Here is a 21019-nt window from a genome sequence, read left to right on the forward strand (position 1 = left end):
AGTTACTTTAAACTTAACGTGACTTAGCGCCCGAATTTCTAGTTAACGTAACTTTATGTGCCTCAGTTGACAGCAGATCAGTTCTTAAATATTCAATTGCTCGACTTGGCGGGGGCACTCTCGTTGCTCCCAATGGATGTACTTTTGATGCCCATGATCCGAAACAAAAGTTACCACTGCACGTGCACACGTCTTCTTGTTTTCGCCTTGCCTGCAAAGGTCCACGTGCCCGTTTGTTATCAAATTGTATCTTAGAAAGGTTGATAGGGACATCCGTAACGAGACAAAATTCCCGTCATGGCTCTCTAAATTGAGTTAACTCGCTGCGTGAAAAGGAAACAAAATGTTAAAAGATATTTTTGCTTTCCTTATACCGTATAACAATACGTTTTCAGAATTTAATGTTAAATTAAAATTTGTTTTAACTTTGTGAACAACTTAAGGGCATGAAAGCAAGGTTGTACGATAAATAAAGCTTTATGTGCGTAACTTGACGCGAGTATTAAGTGTATAAGCTTATAAAGGCTAATCTGAAATACTTAAATTTCGATAAAATACTAAAAATCACCTATCATTTAGTATTTAGATAGAAATCACCCATTTAGAGACAGTAAATAAACCTTAGTGTTTATTACTTGAGCCAATACGCGGGAATAATGGACCTTATACATCATGGGGATTTGTCAATATTGTGTGACACAACGACGTTACTTTAACGTGGGTTCGATCCGTGATAGATGGATCCCATTTTGGCCTGTTCCTGAAAATATCAGAAATGAGGTAGAAAAAACATCTTTTACTAAATGTCGTACAAAATTCGTAGGTACAAAACAAAACCTTCAAAAGTCTTATAACATTAAAAGATCAACAAAAATGTAACATTACTCAATGTGTGCGATTCGAGTGCGATTAAATTCTGTTTGACAAATTCGAAAATGTTTCCCTCAGAGTAATTTTTATAATGGCAATATTTCCTTAAACATCAAAAGGATTCTCTCTTTGCGGTGGTTATTATAAGTCGTAAGCCTGATTCACTTCAAACCGTCACCGTTTTGTTTATTGCGTCCTGCATTGTTAAATGAGACATAAACTGTTCGCAGCAGCTTTCGGTTATCTCCTGGGTACCAACGAATATTGCTTATACTTCATACAATATTCAGTTTGCAAATGTACCACGGCTCGGTCCGCCACGCGATGGGGCGGGCTCGAAAAACACCAAAGTTTATGGGAGTTACAGCATGTTGAACATTCTTGTTATGCATGTTTACACGTATGTATTCATTTGATGCTTAGGAGCTGTTTCACCATCCATTGATTAGTATTAACTGGCGGTCAGGTGTGATGCCGTCTCTATTTGTTTTGTTCGAATAGACGGAGACGGCATCACATTTAACCGTCGGTTAACGCTAATCAATGGATGGTGAAACAGCCCCTTAAATCTATCTACAAAGAAAACAGCTAACGGATAGTGATTAAGATTGTTTTTTTTTGGAATCTTTTTGTATTTTTTATTTCAATTCCAAATTTTTACTTTTACGGTCATCCCGTAAAACCTAAAACAACAACAACAACACTGTTGTCCAGCAGTGGTGTAGCGGTATAGCACACGGCACGGAATGCCGAGGACCTGGGTTCGATTCCCAGTGCTGGTCTTATTTTTCTGGTTTTTCTGTGCATCTATATTTCAACTTGTATTTTCAATTTAACGGATAGTGTCTTTTCCAGCATTGACATTGACGTAATTATCAATAGTATCGATGGAGCTATATTTTCAAGGATTAAATTGAACAAAGATAAAATATCTCCAATATATATCTCCAAATGAAAGTTTTTCACATATAAAAAGAAAACCATAATATTATCAGCGACTAACATCCTTAACTTCCGTACCGTCGCTCTGTCTGTTACCTCTATATGCTTAAACTGCGGAACCCATTTTAAAGAAATTTGGTATGGAGATAATTTGAGACCATATGGGAAAGACATTGACAGTTTTGATAGTTCAAAAAGATCCTGGAAACGATCTGGAAAGGTCCGTGGGAACCGGCTTTTTTATTTTTAGTTTTGACGCGGTTAAGCTTTTTAATTATTTTTTAGCTCGCTTACCGTTTGGCTTCGTCGTAATCTCTGAAGAAAAAGCAGCCTATGTCCATAAAACGATCATACGACACCTACGTAACGAGTCATCTCTCACGGAACATTTCTGACATGGACTGTCGGCGGTGTAGATCACAATACAGGGTTCGTGTTATCGGATCGGCTGGTTTGTGAGCTTGATATCCGATCCGATACTGTAACGTCAGACACAGATGTATTGAACTGTCGTTTACGAAGTTGATATTGGACTTTTCTGAAAAGAAGAAACGCGTTTGCCTTTGCTTCAATCTAGACTGTCTTGACTTGAGTACAGAACTTTATTTAGCCTTGTAAGAATAATAATATGGTAGTTCTCCATCCAGCAAGGAATTATTTCTGCCAAATTTCATCAGGACCCTAGCTCTATTCGTAGTTAGGCTTCGCTTTGTATGTCAATCAGTCATTTATGGTTATTCTTTTATAGGTATAGATATCGGCAGCGTATATATTTGTGCCATTATTTATACTACATTGTAAAAATTACTATAGTATTTAAGGATATTTTTAAGCAGTCCACTATGTAGATTGCTGAGTCTTCAGATACTTTTTTTTAACGGAATCAATGACTTAAACCTTTTTTTTTATCAGCGGTTGCATATCACTTGCCATTAGGTGAAACTTTAGTATGCCTTTCATGGCAATAAAAAAAGTAAAAATAAATGTTTTCTCCCTCTGCCAATTTCTGAAGGTCGTTCGCGGCTCTTAGTCCTAACACGTTGTATGAAAATAAATCTTACTTTACAGCTGACTACAGTAGCGAGCATTGATAAATGATGTTTCTACATCAGCAATATTCTTCTTAGCTGTATCCATTTTTTTTTATAAAAATGTACCTTTATTCTTATCGATTAAAACAATTTATTGCTTTTATTGCATGGTCATGAGTTTCACATAGATGATAATACATTTTGTTTCCTGCCTCGGAGAAGCGTACAATAATAATTTAATAAATTAATATAATACAATACATTACTAATAACATTTCGATTATAGTTCAGAATAAAATAAATAGAAAACAATTAAAATTAGAGCTAATTTAAAATAGTAATCACAGGATCACTAAGCAGAAGTGTTTTCAGTTTTGTGTTCCCGTCCGGAAGTAAGAAAACCAAGAAAAACGTCTTATTCGAGAATAAAAGGGATTCACTCTAAGCCCTCCCTGTTGGCTGGGCAATGCGTCTGCAATCCCTCTCTGACGTATTTAGCGGTATGCGATACGAGTGATCAGTAACGGATCTAGTATCTAGAAGCCATATTATTGTCTAACGCACAGATGCGTAGACGGACGCGATCGGATTCATCATCATTTTCAACCCTCATCCTACATCCTACGAGTATGACTGAAAGAAATGGTGAAAGTGATTGTGATTATTCCTGCGTTATGATATGACCTCAGAATTGTTCTTCGGGAGGGGCTTGACCTCGCTGAAAGTAGGTTTTAGTAAGTTTACATTTTATTTTGAAATACTTTGTAAGATTTTTCACAGAAAAACTCTCATGCTTTTAGGGGAAATCTGAGCCCCAGCGACCTCTCCAATGGATCTTCCACAATGGGGATGATTGCTTAACCTGAGGTGATCCTGTTTTGTGTGTTTACATAAAGTGCATAATAAAAATGCACAAAGCGAGGAAAGTAAAATAAAATTTGCTATTAATAAAATCAGCAGATTGTTGATCAGAGTTACATAAGAAAATTTTGTAGAAGCTGAAACATCAACGAAAGACCGAAAGCAGGGAAGACTTTCAGTTATAATCCAAAACACGAATACTTTAGTTGAGCTTCTCATCGTACTTACTGACTTACGAGACTGTAATCGGTTTTTTCACGCTAAAAGGACCCATATTTTTCGTAGTTATCTTCATCATGATTTGTGGAAATCGATTTGAATACGTTTAGTCTGGACGCTCTAGGCTTCTAAAAATATTTTCTGGGCGAAAAAACGTTTGTTCATAATACCCCGGACTGTAAAAAAACTCTAGTGACTCAGGTGGAAAAATCAAGCCAATACTTTTGTTAAATAAACGTTGGTAAATCGGAATGTACCTACCGTTCGTTATCCCTCGTTTGATTCCAATAGAACAATAGTCCAAATCGTTGTTCCGCTTAATTCTCTTTGATTAGCCGTGGCTTATGATGGCTGCCTCGCTTATTATTATTTCGCTTGATTAGTCTAATTCATTGGATTGGAGATTATTATTGGATTGGACATATAGCGTATTTAAGGTTAAGGTTTTTTAAAAAGAAACGATCTTGCTTGTATGTAGCCTGATTGTATTTTACAAATCAAGTACTCAGGAAATTGGTTCCGGTCCAATAATTTTGCAAGTAATACAGCTATTACTCAAATCAAAATATCTTGTAACAAAGTATTTCGAATACTTAGCTTCATGCTGAAAATATTATGTCATGGATGGCACGCAATATCCTGTACGAACTTTATTACTGGGAGCTGAAGAGAATTTCTATTATTACAACTTTACGTATCATAACCGTAAATTGAGGCTATACCACAATTTTATGGTAATTTCGTGGACATTCCTCTTTTCTTAGTAAGTTTCAAGTTTACTGAACACAGACTAAATTAGGTACTATTTTTATGATAGCTTTTGTGAGATGATTTGAAGTCAACAATTTGAAATCGTTTCAAGCGATTCACAGGAGGTACATTTGTTCAGATAGCACGTAACACCAGGAATGCAAATAACGTTAAAAGATCAAAGATCAAATTTTCTCAAAGTTGTGTCAATCGCAACAAACAATTGTTTCAAACCGAAAATATGTGCACATTTTACACGTTCGCCATTCCTCGATCCTCCACACTTCACTGATAAGATGGCGCTCAGTATTGCGGGTATTGTCTATACTGGCTGAGATGTACTCCATTGTTCGTAATCAGCAGGAACAGGATTTATTCTAACAAAAGACTGTTGGAAGTTCAGGAATATACTTCGTTTAGGCGACAAAGGCATGCCTGCTGTTTACGCACACGGGACACCTCTCTGATTGCTGAACGAAATTAAATTCTTCAGTCTATGTCCCGTTCACTAACAATTCAGTAACAATTTCTAATATGAGAAAAATGAAGGTCACCCTGATCCCACGGTCTCTTAAATAATTGCTGAATAATGGCCGAAGTTTAATGATAATTAATCTGAGTACTTGTTCGATGAAACATTCCTTAGGATCATAAATAATGTAGTGCAAATAAACGATATAATAAACATAATTGAAAGACACGTTTTAAGTAAGTTTGGTGGTAATTACTTATGTTACGAAATAGAAGTAGATAAGTGTAGTATACTCACTATAATAATATAAAGTGTTCTGTAAAACTATTTTAAATTCAGCGGAAGAAGTTCTGCAAAGTCCATTTCCTAAGTTTCTTGATACATAAATAACTTTACGAGTACTATCTCTCCTAGACTTCCTAGAGTAAACCCTCTGCATGCAACTGTCCAAGTACATTTCCAACCGAGCCGTGGCCACTGGCTCTACGTCTGAAACAATTATACACCAGTGCGTAATGATTACGAGATGTTATCTAAAGCGAAGATTTCTGCCATTTAAGGCAGGTGAAAGTGAGAGTTACGTTGTTTAGCATCACTTAAACATTCAGTTTATGATAAACGAGATGCGATCACGGCTGGAGATATGCAGAGTAATGTTCAGTTTTCTTTTATTTATAGCGTAAGGGGTAGATACCATGGGAAACCGTTCGTGCATAACTTTGAAAGGCTTTCTAAGTAAGCCCCAGCTACGACTACGCGCGACCAGCGATATTTGAAGCGTTTTCGTATTTCTTTTGTTACTCTTAAGTAATAAACTTATGCAATTTCAAGAATTCTTAAGAAAATTTGTGTCATTTGTGTGTGAGGGGGGTTGAAAGTCATTTCGTTATTGATATATTGATCTTATCGAATTTACTATAATAAATTTTCTCAAACATCGATCACTTTGTATTCAGGATAATAGAAATATGACCCAAGACATAATAAATTCTGAGATACGATCAACTCGTGCATGCCACTTACGCATTTCTGGATTCGGTACCGCATTATACAGTATCTCAGAGATATAAATCAAAGGATACATGGTCTATATTGTAGTCACGATTATAGACCATGTATCCTGTGAGTTGTGGACTACGATAGGAATGATATTATTAATCTCCCGTGGTGGAGCTTTTGTTAAGGATCCGCAGAGACTATGTAATGAAATTGTTTCATTTAGCAGTCGAGTAAAATATAATATTTATTTATTTGACCATAGGGCTGGGTCTTTCCTCGGTCAACGTATTGGCATTGCCATATAGCGAAAAAACGCAGCCAGCCTTATAGCAAACGTAAAAAAAAAACATTTCGATACTAACGCCATATAGTGATATTTCGCCTGTCTTTTAGCCCTCATTGAGACTGTTGAAGAATCTATGGTAGATCCAGGTCAATGAAATAAAGAACAAACGCTGAAAGAAAACAGACGGTGAATTTTTAATTTAACGGTATTGGCTAACGCACGGGTGCTCGCATCACATTCACCACCTCTTTCTATCCTCATCCTATATCGTTTTGACAGAAAGAAGTTGTGAAAGCGATTGCGAATCCCATGTCAATCCCCCCCTAATTGTTTATGAAGAAAACACCAACTTTAATTCTTACTCATCATCATTCACGGTACCCCTACTAGGATCATATTTTAGTAAGTTAATTAAGTGAAATATTACTGGCGGTAATTGTTTCTAAGGTATGGACTTTACGAGTCATGTATTTAAAGTCAACCAATTTAATAGCTAGGCCACTATTACAGAACTTTCAGGCCATTCGATAATCATTGTTATAGACCAATAAAGTAAATCGATTTGGTCCATTAAATAGGCCAAATTCCCCAAATACCTGTACCTATGTCCATTCCTCAACGTCTATTTACCTGTACTTATGTCTATCCCCGAACGTATATCTATTTGCCCAAATGTCTAGTCGGTCTTCGTTCATCCATTTTCTGGTTCGTCCTTTTTTAATTTTATGACCCAAGGTCGGACGGCGGCCGGTCGGAGCTCCTATTCCGCGTGGATGAGGCGTTTCGCGCCTTGACGCAACTCTAACCTAACTTACCCCATGTTTTTTCAAGTTTCCGGGACACACAGGTTAGGTTAGATCACAAAGCCATAGAAACAGATGAACGAAATAGATAGACCATACATTCGGGGATTTGGACATCTGAAGAATTGGAAGCTGCGGTGAATGGACATTTCGGGAATCAAGCCGAGTTTAGACATACAAGAAAAATCGTGCAAGTTGCATTACATTGCGGCGCTCGCTTGACCACTACAAACTCGTTGGCTTTACCACCTCGCAATGTAATGCAATTGCACAATTTTTCTTGCAGGTCTAAACCGGGCTTTATAGCACCTTGATTGATAAACCATGGTATACAACCAGATACCAACTTGCTTCTTTGCAAAAAAGTGCTTTACCTGTCCATTTACGCGCACTTTTAAAGCCATGATGTCCCGCCAGCCCAACAAAGGTAGGACATTATTCACTGCCATTCAATATTTGTTCCCCCGCATTCTGACAGCTTGAAAACTGGAGCCTTACGATGGCTGACATATGGAATAACGTTGATAAATTGATATGTGATGGATTCAGGATTATTTTCGGGGAGTTTTAAAGCACAGTTCAAGCAGGCTTTGGATTGGTACAAAAGCTATCATTATTAAACTTTGGAAATAATTCCGATCCGCATTAGCGATCCCTTCAAATAGCGAACCTACTGTGTTAAAAAATAAAGTTGTGTTAAATACTTGTGATGTTTAAATATCATTTAATAATATTGTAAATCTGTTTTAAAAAAAATATATATATATACCTCGTTGAGTTTCTTGCCGGATTCTTCTCAGCAGAGGTTTTTCCGAACCGGTGGTAGATTTTTTTTTGACATTCATAAGTGCTTGTTATAGCCTAAATTGAATAAAGATATTTTGACTTTGACTTTGACTTTGACTTAATTGGAATACTAATAGTTATATTTTAGGTGAAAACATAATATTTATATTACGGAATTTAACATAAGAGTTTTTTTTCCAATCTTTAAATGACAGGCTCAAAGTAGGTTTGAATATTTTAATTTTTAATTTTCTCATACATTTTTGAACAAATCGTAACTTTTTACACTATTCAGCATTCAAAAAAAAAATAGAAAATTCGCAGCCTTATCGCTTCAGAGCGATCTTTTTGGATTACTCGCAGTGACTAGATCCTTTAGTTCCTTTCTTCTCATAGTAATAATTCTTCTTTCTAGTACTACCCCGAAACTACTGCGAATAATCCATCTCTACCAGGCAACCTACTATATCTACTAATTACTAAGCAGTTTCTAGCTTCATTGGTTCGGACTAAACGTTGTCTGTCAGTTGAAGCGCTACTTTTTTATAGGTAGGTATAAAATACGAGTAAGTACTTACTTAAGAAAGATGTACACACTTTATTATACACATACTTTAAACAGTGTAAAAAAATGTGATATCTATCGATGAAAGATTAAGGAGAAACGTGCGATGTTAATGAGGAAAGTGACAGGGCAATTACAACGTCTGCCCACTTGTGCGCCTGCGCTTCTATCGGCGCGCATAATGAGAGCAGCGCAAGCTAGAAGCTTATGCGACACGAGTTCAACAAAATCATGACTTTTATGACTACGTATTTTCAAAGCCGTTGCAGTAAAAAGGCGATTTGTAAAATCGTGCTTCCTGGCTAATACTGTGTGTGACTTTGGGGAATTGATAGACTAAAGCTATAGCAGGTAAGGGCAGCAGCAATTATGGGTGCCTGTTTTTGAATTCACATCCGTGGAAACACTATTCGAAAGTTATATTTTTTACGAATTACATAGATGGAAAAATTAATATGAACAGTTATTTTGTACTCAGTAGCGGGATTAACCATTAGAAAAAGTAAGCAACAACAGACAGTGGTCGGTCGACACACTTTTATGATCAAGGGGCTCATTAGACAAAGTGAGGGCTTACTGTGGGCCCACTTATGAATTGACAACTTCGACCCGCGTACCTATAGCTATTCAGGTATCTTCGTATGCAAAATCTGTTTTGAAAGCCATTACCTACTGTAGTCGTTGCATATTGTATGTCGCGGGCCGCAAAAATATTGGCTGCGGGCCGCACGTTGCACCGCAGTTTGACGACCACTGGCCTAGAGGGCCCGCATCGTTAAGGGCCCGCGCGTGCACAAAATCAATAAATTTAATTAGAAATTTTGCATCCTCAGGGATAGTAGATTGCTATTTTTCGATTTGTTTGTTGATTTGATTGATCTTAAACTTGTAGAGAACTGATGATCTTCGAATAGTTGAAAAGAGGCCCTGAGATTTGTATTGTCCAAGGACTTCGATTTCCTGGCCCTGTTTCTACTACACTGCTCTTCTCATTGGTATTTAAAGTCAAGTAACTTTTTTAGGGTTCCGTGGCCAAAATGGCAAAAACGGAACCCTTATAGTTTCGCCATGTTTGTCTGTCTGTCTGTCTGTCCGTCCGCGGCTTTGCTCAAGGACTATCAATGCAAGAGAGCTGTAATTTTGCTCGAATATATATGTAAACTATGCCAACAAAATAGTACAATAATTTTTTTAAATAAAAAATGACACGCTCTTGGCCAGTTTTTCACCTTTTTAGAATGGTATTTTCTCAGATTTGATTTTAAAAACGTTAATCAAATACGCCTCATGGGATTGCACTAAATGTATGCTAGAGTTTATTAGCTGTTGTAGCAGGTGTTAACTTCAGTTGAGATTCAATCTGTGACAGCATTTTCTTGAGAAAGAGAAAAACTAAACACTGCAGGAGCTTGCACATAAATCTTATGATTTATGTGTAACCTTATGGTTAACCGCATTAAAACCCAAAAATGTCCATAATATGTCAATACTTCGTTTAATCGCTTGGCTCCCGTTGCTTGTCCAATTGCGAGTTTTTATTCTATAGTATACGCATCGCTGGAAAGTAACTTGCTAAGTATTTAGTATAGCATGCAATAAAAATTATACTTACTGATTGTATAAAACAATTTATTTAAAAGGTTAGTCTTGTATGTTTATACCCTTGACATATTTCATGACTTGCAAATAAGGCATTAGGTGATTATGATTAGCTTAAACGTTTTTGTTGTAACCATTATGTGTATTTTCTTGTGAGCCCTGACGTGCTTAATAGAGAACAAATTTCAATTGTAAGAATTACTGCCGTATGTACTATGAAAGTACAAGTTATTAAATGAGTAAAGAACTTGAAATGTGCTAAGATAATTTCCACAATTACGAAACCTAGGTTTTAAGAATTACATCAGGTATAAAAAGTCGGGATTCAGGAGGCTAAATGTTCAATATTCACCAGAGTATACAGATTTATCTGAGGTTGGTTAAATGGGTCCATCGTATCGTATCCAGCGGTTTCGTCTCCATTAAAAAAAATAGGCTAGTTACCATATCATCCCGAAGAAATTATGAATAATCCTATATTTGTGCATCTCTTTGATATTTACCATCTGTTTCACCATCCACTGATTAAATTTATTTGACGGATAAATGTGATCCCGTCTCTGTTTGTTTTGTTCGAATAGACGGAGACGGCATCACATCTATCCGTCAAATAAAATTAATCAAAATTTCAAGTACCTGGCTCCACTGGTATAGGGTATACAGGATGTAGGCAGGGTGTAGCTGTTGCAGTTTCGTGATAAAACATCGTAAAGTCGAACTCTTGTTACGTTAATGTAAACGTGTGGTACATGTTTATTAGCAGTTCTTATTGATACATATTTCAGCACTTGTTTACCGGTACAAAATCTGTGGCATTAGTTTTATTTCAATGTGCGAAAATCACCGAAGTTCTATAAGTTTTGAACAGTTCTTTACTCGTGTTCTATGAAAAAGCGTCATTCGAAATCTTTCAGCGCTTTCTAACTAAAGTAGAAAATCATTACGTGAACTCCGAAACGACACTTACCGAGAGGTTGATAAAAACAGCAATATTTTCTATTCTAGCTGTCGGCAGTTCATCGTGTAAATCTGTAAACACGCCGTTTGTGTTATATTCGGAAAACAAAGCAGTAAAATGAGCATTTCCAGTCGGCTGCCAGAACAGGAGTGAATATTGGTGTTTATCGCTTCGAACGCGGTTCTGGGTGGCAACTCCGAAATTCGAAGTTCGTATCGTACAATCCCTCTTACTCTCCTATTAAATACTATAGTGAGGGCGGGACGGCACGATCCGATGTTTGAATTTCGAGAGCATCAGTGCTGAAATCGTCCAGCTGGTGTGGTGGCCCCAGGCGATTGATATTCGAACAGCTAACACCTACGTTATATGATTGGATTCTATATTGAATATTGGACAAGTAAATTTATGTGTGTAACAGTTGTAACGTAGTGAAATATGGTGTAGAGTTGTTTTTACATCGTTTTTAGGGTTCCGTAGCCAAAATGGCAAAAACGGAACCCTTATGGTTTCGCCATGTCTGTCTGTCTGTTTGTCCGTCTGTCCGTCCGCGGCTTTATTCAGGGGCTATCAATGCTAGAAAGCTGTAATTTTGCACGAATATATTTGTAAACTATGCCGACAAAATGGTACAATAAGATAGATACTCCCATAGACGTAAAGTGGGGGTGGGGTATCGTTGGATAGGTGTTTTAAAACCATTAGGGGCTTACTAAAACGATTTCCGATTCAGTGATGTGTTTGCAAAATATTCAACTCTAAAGTGCAAATTTTCATTAAAATCGAGCGTTCAAAAAATTCAGGAAAGGTAGTAAGTATATCAAACTTACAAGGAAAACTATAACGGTTAAGAGTAAATAGCAGCCTAAGGTATAAAATATACCTAAACTTGGAATATTCCGTACAAAATACGAAATACTTAGAGAAATGTTACTTATTTTTTTCGGTATGGCTACGGAACCTTAATTCGGGCGTGTCCGACACGCTCTTGGCCGGTTTTTTATTAACTTCACTACCTGTAATATTTGTTTGTTTCAAATATTGCAAGTTTATTTTGAATTTTACTAGTCGGATTGATTTGATAACTAGCCATCCAGGATGCATCGAACATGGCCCATCCTAATCAGGTATGATTGATTATTAAGACGCATTTTTATACAGCTGGTAAATAATTAATGTCATGAGTTTGAATAACTAATAGTAAATAATATTTCTAAAACTATGAATCTCATCCAGGACCTTTTATTTTGATTAAAACGTAAATAGAACTCTCGTCCGTTCGACCCTACAAATACCCTTTATTGTTGTAAATTGTGAAAGGAAGATATGAGAATGTTTCCCCGAGTTTTGTTTATGAATCGATGAAAGTAAATAATCGCGTTGCCTTGCGTGTAATAGAAGCAAATCCCGGCGGGCGCGCCGTGCCAGTGTTATGAATGAATGTGAAAACAAAAGAAATGTCGATTTATATACCAAGGACTATGGCCCGAACTTTATTGTTAGCATAGTTTTACTTTCTAAGTTTATCCATAATATACCAAATTAATATTACAAATGCGAAAATAACTCTTGTCTCTCTGTCTGTCTGTTACCTCTTCACGCTCAAACCGCTTAACCGATTTAGATTAAATTTGGTATGGAGATAGTTTAAGACCCTGAGAAGGACGTGAGATAGTTTTTATCCCAGAAAATTGCATAGTTCCCACGGGACAGCGTAAAACGAATTCTTCGCCGGCGTAGCCGCGGACAGCAGCTAGTATTTTAATTCATATGTAATTTACTAGATGTCATCTCGGTTACGGTGACAATGTTAATGTTAATTAAATAGTATATCGAGAAAAGGTAGGTAGTGCCCTTGCGCTTCGTTAGGCTCGCCATGGCTTTTCGGAAGCCATAACCGCGATTTGTGATGATTTTGCCACTGGCGATTATAACTAAAATATTCTACGTTGCCACTCTGCAGATACATTTTAGGTAATCGCAATTTCTGATGGGTTTGCCCAATGACAATTAATATTAGGTGATCATGCGTGGAACAGTTTTGGTATTGCGAGGGTTGATGTACAGTCAGCATCAAAAGTAGCGGATCACTTTACTTTTTTTTATCAAATAGCTGGCGAACGAGCATGCGGGTCACCTGATGGCAAGTAATCACCGCCACCCAAGGACACCTACAGCATAATTAGGATTGCGGGTGTGTTGCCGGCCTAAAGGGGAAGGGGAGTTGAGACTTTGTCGTTTTAACACATTTGTCAAATTTGTATGGTGTTAAGTACGTTGCTGTAACGACAAAGTGCAAAAGTATGCAGCTACTTTTGATGCTGACCGTACCTACTTAGGTTTAGCGATGCCATACGGGTTGAGAGTTGTACTGAGGTGCTAGCACTATGTCATATACCCGACTTACGAGTATTCAAACAGCTCAAGTATAGATAAATAGGTATAATATAGTATGACGAATGAAAATGGTTTCTTGCAGTTTTACTATTTCAAGTTGCTGAAAGTGCATTGTTTAAATTCTTTATGAACATTGTCTGACACCATTTTGTGAGAGTTCGCTATAAAATATGCTTTTATCTTATGTTGTTAAAAAGTTATTCTCGTCTTACTGCCAGCGTGCAACTTTCATATATTGCTATCTTCCATCACGACTCCATTCGCTTTTGTCTTATCAAATAAATAACTTCACTCTAATTATTCTCATTCAAAAACACGTGCGAATGACAGCAAGTGATTAAGACGACTATTTCCAGTAATTAAGGTGTACATTAGCATACGTTGTTGGAGAAACTTGAAGGTACGAAGTGGAGCGCGACAATCAGGGTGCGTCCGCGGCTTGATGAAACAATTTGCTTGTGGGCAATACTGTGGAGACAGGGCACAAGTATGCAGCAGGACAGCTATTCAAAATTAAAACGTTTGCTTAGTAAGTACCGCTTTGAGACTCTTTTAAGAGAAGTTTCCCTGCCGGCCGCGCGGCTGCGTTAGTAAGTGTTTGGGATATTGCTGTCTTTATCGCTCGTGACATAAGCGCTCGCAGCCGTCCCCCCCATGCTTTCCGCAACGACGTCCGTAATTTATATCGAGATAGTTGTAGGCTTTTCAAGATTTGGGCGGTTGAATTTTGGCTTTCGTTGTCCTCATATTATACGAAAAGTATAGCACAGAAATCGATGATATTTTACAATCAAGATATTCATTATATTTTCTATGACTGTTTTTTTAAGATTTTTGTAAAAATGCTTTATTAGTCTGTAATTCTCGTGCAAAGTTGACATCTTTTTTTTGTCGACTTTTGAGCTCCTGTAGTTCTGATATTACACATTTATATGAAAATCTGAAAACCACAGGCATAGATAATTACGTCTAGTCCATACTTACAAAATTTCATCTATTTCTGTTGCCTAGTTTTCAAATGAGACCGGGACTACGTTTGTATGGAGAATGGAACGAAGAGACTTCTCTTAACCCCCGACGCAAAAAGACGGGTGATACAAGTTTGACGCCAATGTTTGTCTGTTTATCTGTGGCATCGTAGCTCTCAAATGTATGGACCAATTTCGATGCAATTTTTTTAACCGAAAGCTAGTTTAAAGCAGTGTTTCCACCAATAATTTGCGAGGATGTGTTGCGATTAATATGTTTTTATTAACGTGTTTGCAGGTGGTAGGACCTTGTGCAAGGTCCGCCCGGATTGCTACCACTATTTTGCTCGCTATTCCTGCCGTGAAGCAGCAGTGCTTGCACTGTTGTGTTTCGGTGTGGAGAGTAAGACAGCCGGTGAAATTACTGGCACTTGAGGTATCCCATCTTAGGCCTGTAGGTTGGCAACGCATCTGCAATACCCCTGGTGTTGCAGATGTTTATGGGCGGTGGTGATCTCTTACCATCAGGAGACCCACATGTACCTACGTTTGCCATCCAGTCGAATAAAAAAAAACAATAAAAGCGAGCAAAATAAATGAAGCATTTCTATTGGTTCATGAAAACACATCCTCGTAAAAAATCCTCGCACGTCTTTGGTGGAAACGCAGCTTAACCGAGATGGTTCTTAGCGAAGTTTAATTAAAATCAGTTCAGCCATTTTCGATATATTGAACTTTAAAATGATAATGTCGGGAGACTTTAGCTTTTTACGTTAGTTAGGTTTGACATGCTCTTTTTTACGCCACCAGCGCTTTTAGAAAGAATAATTTTATACCAGAAAATAAATTAAATTAAAGACAAATATAATATTTGGGGTACTGACTGTTTAAATACGTCTCGTTTATAATTTTTGGGCATCTTTGCGAAGGTGTATAAAAAAATTGCTTACCTACTGTAAACCTTGTCCATTGAGTTGCGTTCCATAATGTTATTATTGCGAGTGTACGCGTGTAATCATGGCGTTTAGGCCGAACCGTACATGGTATCTCTATCCACAGCACTTAAATAACACCCTCCGGTCCGACTTACGCCTTCAAACTATATTTGCTAACAATATTGTTTCCGACTTGAGGTGTTATACCTAATAATTTCCTTTGATTATATATTTGTGATAAGTCAAAATAAGTAGATCAAACTAGAAGTTACCTACAAGATTCTCAGTATCGTTTTCCGTGGATGTCTAAAAGGCGACTAAGGATCCCTGATTATAAGTACGATAGCAACTTTCTTTATTTCCAATTCCAACTACGAAATCTTTTAACAACCGACAGTGTTTTCCCACCGCGGTAATGTCTATCGAAAAACTTATTAAAAGTATGATTTTATGGAATACAAATCCACTAAAAGTTGTGACAGTTGGAGTTGTGACAGTTTTACGACAAATCCTTCATGGCTCACCTACTAAGCATATTATATAAGGTCAACCGGGGCTATGTCGTCTACGGGGCTAATGCGTCCATTCAAAATTATCGTAAGAAAATCATCCTTTAGAACTACTCAGGCCATTTTTTTAAAGGCTTTGGCACTAAAAGTACAAAAATGATCACTAGATGTCGTGGTAGAGCTCTTTTTTAATGCGTCTAAGTATAAGAAACGAGGTCAATTAGACGCTATAGCCCCGAATATTTTTGTTCAACTAATTACCCTAAACTAAGGCTAGAACTTAGCGTACAACATAATGATAACATGTGTGCTGTTATAAAATTATCTCGATTAAAATCATTCCGATCAATCCGATCACATAATACTAGTAAAAGACGCTTTCGCCCCACCTGGGGTTATAGCGCCTAAAAATCCCAGCTTTTACAGAAACGTAATTTACACGTAGAAGTTATTAAAAATTAGATAAAATATGCTAACTGGTATCATAAGTTATAGCTTTTCGGGATACATAATGTGTTTGTTATAATCTGATAAATATGCTGTTTAAAGTATTGTGACGCATCAGCCCCGGTTGACCTTACTTACATTGCAAAAAAAATTCTAAGAAAGTAAATTCAAATTCAAATCCATTTATTGCCAGATCACTGATGCCTCCTGAGTTACGGGACAGAATAACATACACTTAAAAAGTTGATTGACCCGCTTCCACCTTTCTAAACAACCCCAGCTTGCGCTTAGCCGTGCAAGCTTGCAGCTTGAGGTCTCGCTGAACTGTTCTTCTGTTTGTTGCAGATGTGACGGTGACATACCGGCGTGGGTTGCCGGTGATTACGGTGCCGCTGCCGTCGCGCCGTGAGCGCTGTCGGTTCACACTCCGGCCGGTCTCGCAAACGGTCGGGGACCTGCTTGAACAGGTACTATGAATGCTCTTGCTCTAGTTACCATACTCTACTGTACTGTAGGACTGTGAATATGTACATATAAGATGTTTTTAAATGAATTCAGAATATTTCAGCAGGTGGTTTTTTTTTATTCGACTGGATGGCAAACGAGCAAGTGGGTCTCCTGATGGTAAGAGATCACCACCGCCCATAAACATCTGCAACACCAGGGGTATTGCAGATGTGTTGCCAACCTAGAGGCCTAAGATGGGATACCTCAAGTGACAGTGATTTCACCGGCTGTCATACTATCTACGCCGAAACACAAAAGTGCAAGCACTGCTGCTTCACGGTAGGATTAGCGAGCAAGATGGTGGTAGCAATCCGGGCGGACCTTGCACAAGGTCCTACCACCTGGTTGGGTTATTTCGGTCATTCTCATTCGTCACGACACGGTAATAAGACTGGTGCACAGAATAATGAGAAACACCGTGTTAGACTAGACATCTCTATTTTTTTTGTGGTTCACAAATGTTTCCACATTAGCAAGACGGCCAATTCACCAGCCCTGGTTTGTCGACAGTGCGTGTTGGTCGCGATGACCGGCCAGTCATTTGTGCGTCTTCTCTAACACGACAAATCGTTGAGTCGCTCGACCAATCAGCAACTCTTGCGTTTATACGTATTAAAACCAATGGAAGTCACGTTACTACTAACAGTGCGTACATAACAGCTTTAATCAGACCCGACATTAGCATTGCATCGGGGTACAGCGAGGAAGCATATGTAGGTCTATCGGTGAGGCCTATGTCCAACGGCTGATATGATGATGATGAGGATATTTATGCGTCATGGCTCATAATCCGCCATCAAAATCGATTTTCCCGCCTCTTGCTAGCTGGTTCCTAGAGCGGTCACTCCATTCGTTCTACCCTTAAGCCTGCTCTGGCTCTAAGGGCCTACGCTAGTTGGAGCGGGCGCAGGTCAAATCCGTCGTACGCACGGGCAGTTACGCTGCGCATACTATTTTTCAATAGGCGTCCACCAGCTCCCTGCAAATCGCGTTAGTAGTCGCGTACTTAGCGTAGGCCCTGAACTCTCTTGTTGTTACCCAGGTGAAAGCAGAAGACCGCGGCGTGGAGCGAGCCGCGGCGCTCGCCGCGGACGACCGCGTGCGCATCGCAGCCAGTGACACCGTGGAGTCGCTGCTTGAGAACGACTTCCGGCTCATCATCAATGACACCGAATACTACGTCAAGAGCCCCTCTCAGGTCAGTGGCAGTCGGCATCTTTAATTGGAGAAAGTAATCATCTGCATTGAACGTTTAGATAGTGCTGCAGATGCCTCTGATGACAATGTCTAATATGAGATGTACGAGAACGGCATACTCTTTCGCATTTCAGGCAGAATACCATAACATACGAAATGTTCAATGTCCTAAAATCCCACTTCCCACTATTTCTCACTGATATTTATTTAAATAAATGAGAAAGTTTGGAAGTCTCTTTGTTTGTTACCTCTTCAGGTCTAAACCGAGGAATCGACTTACGAGTATATGAAATTCGGTATGCAGATAGTTTGCGTCCTGGGGAAGGACATATAGGATAGTTTGTATCCAGAAAAATTGCAAGTCCCTGCAGCATCCCGCAGGCGGGATAACGATAAACAAATTCTACGCGGACGGAGTCACGGGCAACAGCTAGTAAAGACATTGTGTTGATATTCCGTCCTTCCCTTAATGCCAAAGTTCTCATTACATCCATTTCATTACATACCTACTACTACTAACTAGATCGTCATTTCATTATACTTGCAAGAGTAATTTAATGTCCTAGCGTGTACGGACGCCTGAAACGTGTATTTAAACTAGCCTTTATGGAAATTAAATAGCGTATTTAACACCCGCCAGCTTTAATTACTTACTTTAGGCCCACTTAATTAGTCACGTCTGGTACAATGCCGTGCCGACTCGATTCGGGGTGTGATTCTCTAAACGCACTTCATATGTGAAGTCGACGCTGCGTTCGGCAGATAATCTTAACTTGACATATTCGATTGTAGGAACTATGCAGACTCAGATGCCCTGTTGTTGGTCGTTGACCTGGACATTGACAACTCAACTGTCTTCGTATAATGCCTGCAATCCAATGGGTCATGGAGTCATGGTATTATTATTATTAAGCGCAGCGACGACTTCGCGGGCGAGGTTTGTTTAGAGAATCACACGCCAGAGCTTTTTTAATTCAATTTTTTGATCGGATTGATTTAAGCGTACCTAGTGGTAATATTATCACAAATAAATAGAAAACTACTGCGAAATTCTAGTATTTAGGTGTAATTTAATTTAAACATCATAAAGCTCTCGTAAGTAAATAGGTACATGATAATCGTCCGACATGTTTGGGATCTACTCGAGATACCTTAATCATGAAGTACGTTGTGGGTCACAGTCAATGTGATTGCGATCGCGTATGCCAACATGTTCTTCGTTTAGATATTATTTATAACACTGCTGAAACAATATTGATTTACTAATGAAGTCACGAATTGATTGTTCGCGAAATGCAACGATTGTTATCCGGGACTAAATGTATATTTCAGTAAATATAATAGTATGTGGCCTAGTGGTTTGACCTATCGCCTCTCAAACAGAGGGTCGTGGGTTCAAACCCCGGCTCGCACCTCTGAGTTTTTCGAAATTCATGTGCGGAATTACATTTGAAATTTACCACGAGCTTTGCGGTGAAGGAAAACATCGTGAGGAAACCTGCACAAACCTGCGAAGAAATTCAATGGTGCGTGTGAAGTTCCCAATCCGCACTGGGCCCGCGTGGGAACTATGGCCCAAGCCCTCTTGTTCTGAGAGGAAGCCTGTGCCCAGCAGTGGGACGTATATAGGCTGGGATGATGATGATGATGATGATTTAAGGTATTTATTTATGAATATCCTGTGCTCGTGAACTCGTCTGCAAAACGTAGTCAAACCGAAAACTATTTTCCGCCAGTTCATTACTCATATTCATAGTTAATAGCGAACATATTCATAGCACTAGTAAAGCGAGGCAGTCAGCGTGACAAATCACTTCACTTGTTGATAATAAAATAGGTCTAACAATAAGTATTGTTATTGTAAACCAACGAAGCCTTCAAGGATTGAAATTATATTCCGTAAATAACCGACGTTGATGTAAAAAGCCAAGAGGTAAGCCCGACAAGCATTTATTCAGGGGTTCTTTACAAACACCTAAAGTAACACCTCTGCTAAGGAAAGCCCATAAACTCAAAGTACAGCTGTTACTGGGCATGATATTAGCATAAAATTAAAATTAGCTTTGTTCATAATAAGTCTTAATTACTTTTTAAAGTCCGCCGAAACAATTGTTGATGCGGCGAAACCCTCATATTAGGTCAGCAAGGCGGCCGTATTAATGTTTACGCAACATTTTTGCACGGAATTTTAATTTTATTTAGCCGTCTCCCATTAGAGATTTACCCTTTTTTTACGCTGTTTTATAACACCCATGGCTGTAATTTCGTCGACACAAATTTTATTTTTTGCATATTTTCTCTTCTTTGCCAATTTTATGCCGCGTAAAAACGGCTGCTCTTGGTAACCGTCTATTGTATTATGTTTCGTCATATAAAATTCGGTGTAGAAGCATCAATCAATTCAAGCTTTATCGTGAATTGTTGATGTTGTACGCCTTTTTTCACATAGGTATTTGGTAAGCATAAGCTGGCATTTCATTCGCGTGTGTGCGTGCTTAGTACCTAAAATGTTACCTAATGACTGGTCGCCCTCGACGTAATTTCTATAGATAATCGACAATGACGATTTAGTTAACCTGTGCTCTTAATAATAATTCAGCTATTTGTAATTCTTATATATATAATCAAAATAAAGCCCAACATGTCGGCGCCTGCTCTCTTAAATTGGCAATAATACAATTACGTGTAAATTGAAGAATTTATTCGCCGGCGTTGGCATGCAAATAGATGTAAATGAAATAAAGTGCTCCTTTCGTATTATAATGTGGAATATTTGCAGAGCCCCGAGAGGTGAGAAATGAGCGCGACACGTCAAAATTAATGAGTGTTGAATGAAAGTGTTTAGTATTTTCATTTCGCGGATGAATTAAATTTATCTTTATTGATCTAGAAAGCAGTTTAATTATTTTTATTGGAAT

The 21019-nt window shown here is 38.3% G+C and overlaps 1 protein-coding gene and 1 long non-coding RNA gene across 2 annotated transcripts in view; one reads left to right on the plus strand and one right to left on the minus strand.

Moving 5' to 3' along the window:
- MCU (mitochondrial calcium uniporter) overlaps window positions 1-21019 on the plus strand; it is a 203691-nt gene that overhangs the window by 158920 nt on the left and 23752 nt on the right. The window contains exons 3-4 of the mRNA XM_074095620.1: window positions 16743-16864; window positions 17947-18102. Coding sequence (XP_073951721.1) covers window positions 16743-16864; window positions 17947-18102 — 278 coding nt within the window. The remainder of the gene's footprint in view (window positions 1-16742; window positions 16865-17946; window positions 18103-21019) is intronic.
- On the minus strand, window positions 3311-4203 carry LOC141433824 (uncharacterized). Its single transcript, XR_012451962.1, has 3 exons — window positions 4185-4203; window positions 3933-4099; window positions 3311-3476 (listed from the first exon to the last, which is right to left on the minus strand). It is a non-coding gene; the product is annotated as an uncharacterized lncRNA (long non-coding RNA).

Source organism: Choristoneura fumiferana, chromosome 12 (genome assembly GCF_025370935.1).
Source record: "Choristoneura fumiferana chromosome 12, NRCan_CFum_1, whole genome shotgun sequence".
Taxonomy (NCBI): domain Eukaryota; kingdom Metazoa; phylum Arthropoda; class Insecta; order Lepidoptera; family Tortricidae; genus Choristoneura; species Choristoneura fumiferana.